This window comes from Polyodon spathula, chromosome 14, assembly GCF_017654505.1.
Source record: "Polyodon spathula isolate WHYD16114869_AA chromosome 14, ASM1765450v1, whole genome shotgun sequence".
Classification (NCBI taxonomy): domain Eukaryota; kingdom Metazoa; phylum Chordata; class Actinopteri; order Acipenseriformes; family Polyodontidae; genus Polyodon; species Polyodon spathula.
In genome coordinates this window covers 34,135,920-34,142,840 of record NC_054547.1, presented here as the reverse complement: position 1 = coordinate 34,142,840, position 6,921 = coordinate 34,135,920, and the positions used below count along the sequence as shown (strand labels likewise).

The 6,921-nt window shown below is 34.6% G+C and overlaps 1 protein-coding gene across 2 annotated transcripts; it reads left to right on the top strand.

Moving 5' to 3' along the window:
- The first annotated feature begins 305 nt into the window (after positions 1–305).
- Positions 306–4,827, top strand: LOC121327049 (extracellular calcium-sensing receptor-like). 2 transcript variants are annotated; one of them, XM_041270843.1, is made up of 7 exons: positions 306–505; positions 711–1,005; positions 1,786–2,301; positions 2,341–2,601; positions 3,090–3,317; positions 3,495–3,618; positions 3,914–4,827. In XM_041270843.1, the coding sequence occupies exons 1-7, from the start codon at positions 306–308 to the stop codon at positions 4,825–4,827; spliced, it is 2,538 nt and encodes an 845-aa protein (XP_041126777.1). The 2 variants fall into 2 exon arrangements, with proteins under 2 accessions (XP_041126777.1, XP_041126776.1); XM_041270842.1 differs by having other exon boundaries at positions 1,786–2,601.
- Positions 4,828–6,921: the final 2,094 nt, after the last annotated feature.

The following is a 6,921-nucleotide window of genomic DNA, read 5'->3' as shown; positions in this document are numbered from 1 at the left end:
TGTGTTTTTTTAACTTTATGAATTCAAATACACATCATACAGAGCATGTGCACTATTACAACACAATAGCCATGAGAATTACCAGTAAACATTTTAAAAGTAATTACGAAGGGGACCCTATTCTCAGGGCACCATCAGCCTTAGATAATAACACATGAGGCACATTCAAATACTCAGTTTACCTTTGAGAATGCTTTGCTTTAATGGAAGTTAGACCTTCATTTGGTGTTCATTTAAGCACTACCTATAAGACTATATAAATGGAATGAATATAGAATTTCACTGTGAACAAAGAACACTGTGAAATGCTATTCCTGAAAGTAGCACTGCTTGCTCTTTTGACAAGGGCACAAGAGTCTGTTTGTAGGTTTCGAGGAAGACCAGAATTTCCTACTTTTTCAAAAGATGGAACAATAACAATTGGAGGAATCTTTTCCTTCTACAGCAGTTTGGTTCGCACCACACAGACTTTCACCACCATTCCTGAACCTCTAAAATGCAAAAGGTAAGTGGAAAATGCATCATTATTATATAATAAATTGCTATTTTTTTTTTGTATACTTAACCCCAAGTTTGTTAAGTCTTGTGTTACTGTTACTTGTTTTTCTACTTTTTGTTTTGTTGTTTTAAATTAGTTTTACATGAAGAAATGAAGGTATGATAGAAAAACATTTTGTCAAAGCTCTTTTCCAATGTTTTTTTTTCCTCAGCTTAAATTTTAGAGAATTTCAATTTTCTCAAACCATGATATTCGCCATAGAAGAAATAAATAACAGAACAGACATTCTTCCCGACATTTCCCTGGGCTATAAAATCTATGACATTTGCCCTTATTTACCTCTCTCTATAAGAGCAGCACTGGCTTTATTGAATGGGCAGGAAGAAGAAATACACTACGACAACTCCTGCACCAAACTATCCAATGTTCATGCTATAATAGGACAGACAGCATCGTCTTCAACAATCAGCATAGCATCAACAGTAGGACCTTTTCGTATTCCAGTGGTAAGAACCACATTCACTACACTGTGCATCACTTTTGAATTTCAAAAAAGACTAACTACACTAGCAAATATATTTTGGAGTGGATTGAGACATTGGGCTCTATAGTACTAACAAAATGATTTATATGATCTTTGACCAGTTAAGGATAAGATGGGGAAATTTTTTTTTCAGTAAGTTTCAGTATACCATTAAGAGCATGGTAAGGCTGGCACCTTGCAGAACAGGGTATACTATCATAGCATGGAGGATCACTATTGTTCTTTGACTTATTCATGAACTGGTCCAATGACTTTTGAACCAACCAGTATATACATTCAAGATACACTTTACAGGCAAAGTTTACTTTTAAAAAGTGTAATAGGACATATCAAATATATAATTGTAAAACATAAACTTACAACAAACAGCATTATATTATAAATCAGGAATAGTAAATTGAAAAATATTTTGTAACCAGTCGCAACACACTTGAGCTTAATATGGCATTTTGTGCCCTGGGGGTAACATTGTAAATTTACAGGGATAAAAAGTATATGATTTGGTGGGGGAGGAATGAGGTGCTGGTGGGCTGGAATATGTGTCCATGTTTCTCTGACTTGATCAAGGGCAGTCCTGACAGATTTATTTTTGCAATACCCCACCAAATTTTGGAAGTAATCAATATTTTAATTGGTGCTCTGGTACTTTTAGATTTATGACTACTCCATAGATTACATATAATAAAAGCTGCCCTGTAAAAAATGTGTATGCATTCTTCTTTTATTTTTTCTCTCTACGCAGGTCAGTTACCTTGCTTCTTGTGCATGTCTGAGCAAAAGAAATCAGTTCCCTTCATTTTTCAGAACTGTACCAAGTGATTATTTTCAGAGCAGAGCCTTGGCACAGCTTGTAAGGCATTTTGGATGGACTTGGGTTGGGGCAATCAGAAGTGATGATGATTATGGAAATTCAGGAATGGCTACATTTGTTCAAGTAGCCCAGCAGGAGGGTATTTGCATTGAATACTCAGAAGCCTTCGCAAGAACTGACCTAAGAGAGAAAATACTTAGGGTTCTAGAAATCATTAAAAAGTCCACCTCAAAGGTTATTGTTGCTTTCTTGCCTCAAATAGAGATGGTAGTTTTGCTACGAGAAATGTTGCTTCAGAATGTTACTGGCTTGCAGTGGATAGGCAGTGAATCTTGGATTAGTGCCAAAAACCTTGCAGCAGAGGGAGGTTATAAAGTTCTGCATGGGGCAATTGGATTTACAATAAAAAACGCAGCTATTACAGGTTTAAAGGAATTTTTACTGAATGTCCATCCATCTCATTACCCTGATAACATTTTTCTGAAGGAGTTTTGGGAAACTGTTTTCAGTTGTACACTGACAAAACAAGACAAGATTGAAAATGTAAACCCATGTACAGGGTCTGAGAATTTAAGAGATGTGAATAACCAGTTCACTGATGTATCTGAGCTGAGAATTTCCAATAATGTATACAAAGCTGTGTATGCTATAGCAAATTCACTTCACAATCTTTTTACATGCAAAAATGGGCAAGGTCCTTTTCCTGATAAAACATGTCCAAACCACATGAAGATTGAACCATGGCAGGTAGGAGACAATGTTTGAGAACTGTTTAAGCAATAAGACTATTCTGAGAAAATTGTATTCATAGTTCAGGTCCAGACTGCACAGCAAATAAGCTGGGGGCTTCACAAAGGTTGTTGTGGTATTATAAAACCATAATAAAGTGTAGCCAATCATTCAAATCAACTAAACAGTTAATTAATAGGGAAGCGTTGGTACAACACATGCAAGAATGAAAAATCAGAGATACTTTAGCAAAGCAGTGGAAATGCATAGTAAAAGCACTTACAAAATTACAGAACAAAATTACTATGGCAAACTTTTATAAGGTTTAATTTATAAGAAACTTGGTCAAATAGAGAAACGTTTTGGCTAGTGCCTTCATAAGTTAATAAAGGAAATCTAGCCTTCTGATACCTGCAGAATGATTTAGAATGTTCGGTTATAAATAATCAGTTGGTCATATGACAATTCAGTCATTGTTAAAATGTTATAAAATGTCATTTTTATAGGTACTTCATTACATGAAAACAGTTAATTTCACAACCAAAACTGGAGAAAATGTATTTTTTGATGAAAATGGAGATCCAGCAGCAAGATATGAATTAGTAAACTGGCAGCTTAAAAAAAATGGGCAAATTGAATTTGTTACAGTTGGCTCTTATGATGCATCTTTACCAGCAGGGCAGCAATTTACAGTGGATAACATCAGCATTGTTTGGGCCAATGATCAGAATCAGGTAAAGGTTGAATGTTCTTTTATATTCTAATTGGCATGTTACTGATTAATTAAAACAAGACTTTGTTTTAATACTGTGTACAGTATATGGCATGACAGAAGTTTAAGTTTGAAAAAAAATCACTAATGCTATTAACAAAACAAAATGCTGATATTCAAATGCATTCCTGTTTTCAAGGCACCTAAATCAGTGTGCAGTGAGAGCTGTCCTCCAGGCACTCGGAAGGCTGTTCAGAAAGGAAAGCCTGTTTGTTGCTTTGACTGCATACCATGTGCTGAAGGAGAAATCAGCAATCAGACAGGTAGGTTTAAAAAGGAGGGTAAATCCACATGTTACGAATACATTGAAGCACTTTTTTTGTTACCAGTACAATGCTTTTTCATATGAAGTTTCTATTTATTTATTGTTCTCTGTCAAAAACTACCCATGGAAGGTCAAATAAAACTGCTGGATAAGAGCATAACAAACTTGTCTATAAAACAATCCTTAAGTTAAAATTTTCTTCTAGTATTATATTGTTTGAATGAGCAAACAATTGATGATGCACTTGACATTGTACCACAGAAATTTACTAAAGCCTTCTTGTTCTCTTACAGATTCCACTGGTTGTGTAAAGTGTCCTTTGGAATACTGGTCAAATGAGAAAAGAGATCAGTGCTTCTTAAAGGGCATTGAATTCTTATCATTTGGAGAAATCATGGGAATAGTGTTAGTAACATTCTCATTGGTTGGAGCTTTTGTAACCACTGCTATAGCTGTTGTTTTCTTTCGATTCAAGGATACACCCATTGTAAGAGCTAATAACTCTGAGCTCAGTTTCCTTCTTTTGTTTTCATTAGCACTGTGTTTCCTTTGTTCACTTACCTTCATTGGCCAGCCCTCTGAGTGGTCCTGTATGTTGCGCCACACTGCCTTTGGGATCACATTTGTCCTGTGCATCTCTTGTGTTCTGGGGAAAACAACAGTCGTGTTAATGGTATTTAGAGCTACACTTCCTGGTAATAATATGATGAAATGGTTTGGGCCCATCCAGCAGCGGTTAAGTGTTTTTGCATTCACATTTATTCAGGCGTTAATATGCACACTTTGGCTGGCTATATCCCCTCCTTTTCCAAACAAAAACATGACATCCTACAAAGACAGAATCATTTTAGAATGTGACCTAGGATCTGCAGCAGCATTTTATGCCATTCTAGGGTACATTGGATTTCTTGCTTCCATGTGCTTTCTGCTTGCCTTTCTGGCCAGGAAGCTGCCAGATAACTTTAATGAAGCTAAATTCATTACATTTAGCATGCTCATATTCTGTGCAGTTTGGATCACTTTCATCCCAGCTTACATCAGTTCACCTGGGAAGTACACAGTAGCTGTAGAAATATTTGCAATTTTAGCTTCCAGTTTTGGTTTACTCTTCTGTATTTTTGCTCCTAAATGTTATATTATATTATTAAGACCTGAAAAGAATACCAAAAAACATTTGATGGGTAAAATGCAATCAAAATCACTTTGAGAAATACACTTACAAGCTTTTGCATATTGTTTAATTTCTGTTGGGATTTGTATGTACTAAACATCTGTTTACAAAATGATAAAATATCACATTATCAGCAGGTTTAAAATCATTATGTCATCTGTTCAATATGTTTAATTGCCACCTTCCAGGGAATCAACCGTTGCTGCAGAGAATGATTGAATGCCATTCTGATGCTATACATTTTTACATACGTACATATCCTAAATTATATAGCCGTACATCATGCATACTATACATTAATATCTATTCAGTTGTCTGAAAGGTCTGTGAACTGCTGTTTATGTTACACTATTGTAATACGCCTATGTTATTTATGGTGTGAGCAAAAACATGTTTGGGTAATAAAACATATACATGCTTACAATCTAAATGCTGCTTATTTATGTCTTTCACTATCAGCTACTGTAACAAAATGTAATTATATTGTAATACCATACATATGAAACTTTTTTTTAACAAATCTTGGTGCAACAAAACTACTATCAAACAACTGCAGATTAACTTTAGCACTTATGGTCCAGTTCTTTTTTTTCCCCCCAAGCCTGTCCTCAAATTATTAAATTGAAATAATTAAACCCCTGACCAAGTCCTAAAGCACTTAATCAATGAATTATACCTGCTAATATTAGGATAGTAATGGAATAGCAATCCTGGATCAGTAGAGCCTACTCTTGCTTATACAGTACACACCTGCTGCTTTTTAGTGTTATTGTATATATAACACACACCATCTCTTAACTCTCACTGTCTCAATGTTCTTTTATTTATAATGAGAATTGGGAGTGTATATTTTAAATATTATTCTCTCTTTGTGTATGACTGTTTTCTGCAATTCATAGCTGTGCTTATTTAATGTTTTGTTGTAAAATTGAAACCTAAGAATTAATTTCTTACTAACTGGCTTGTAAAGGTACTTGGAAACCAGTTGCTCTTTCAATGGAGTCGCAGTAAATAGAAATCATAAAGCATCTTACAAGTAGGAAAAAAGGACTGGTTACATTTAAAAGTGCAGGTGTATAGCTGAGCAAAACACTTGTAGTGTAGATTAATTTCAACCTCAGTTTTCTCCACAACTAGAAATACTCTGAAAACCAGGCTATAAGTGGGGAGATAGTTTACAATCATGACAACTTGATAATCACCATGCATACAAACTGGAATGAAAGCACTCATCTGCTATTCCTAAGGGTGATTGTTAAACTTTCCATGTCAATACAATGGCTAGTGTCTGACATTCTGTATAAGGAATTCATTCTGGAGCACAGGGAGACACAAACATGAGTAAACCTCATCTGGGAACGCTGAATGGGCAGTTCCCAAAACTAATACTGTATGTGACACACACAAAGACTGATTGCACTAAAGAGTTTTCCAGTTGTTCTTAACCAATCAAATACAATTGCTTAAGCCAAATCCCCAGACGGGTAGTGGTCCTTTACATTTTTAAGTCAATTTAGATATTGGACTCTACAGTACTAACAAAGTGATTTATTTGATCTTTGACCAGTTAAAGATAAGACGGGGAAAAATGATAAGCGCCACAGCAATGAAACTTGGCAAGTTACAGTATAACATTAAGAGCATGGTAAGGTTGACATCTTGTAGAACAGGGTATATTATCATAGCATGGAGGATCACTATTGTTTTCTGAAGTTAAAAGCAGCATGGCACTGAAACAGTTAATGTTCACAGCACAACACCTATAGTGGAACTTTACTGAGAGAATCATAGAATAGAATTGCATACCAATTACACACTTATTGCTCTAAAAATGACAAATAGCAAACAGAAAAACAACTATGAAATGCTCCATAATTCAAATAAACTATACAACGTATTTGTCTTGTATAGTTTGCCCTGGTCAAAAACAGTAAAATTGTTAATTGTCCATGTTTTGCGATTGTATCAATTTATTTATCATATGTATTGTTTGTTTAATTATTCTGATTGTATGTTTATCATGTTGAAATATTAATATTAATAGCTGATCTCTTTCTAAAATCTGGCTTTTTGCACACATATTATATATATATATATATATATATATATATATATATATATATATATATA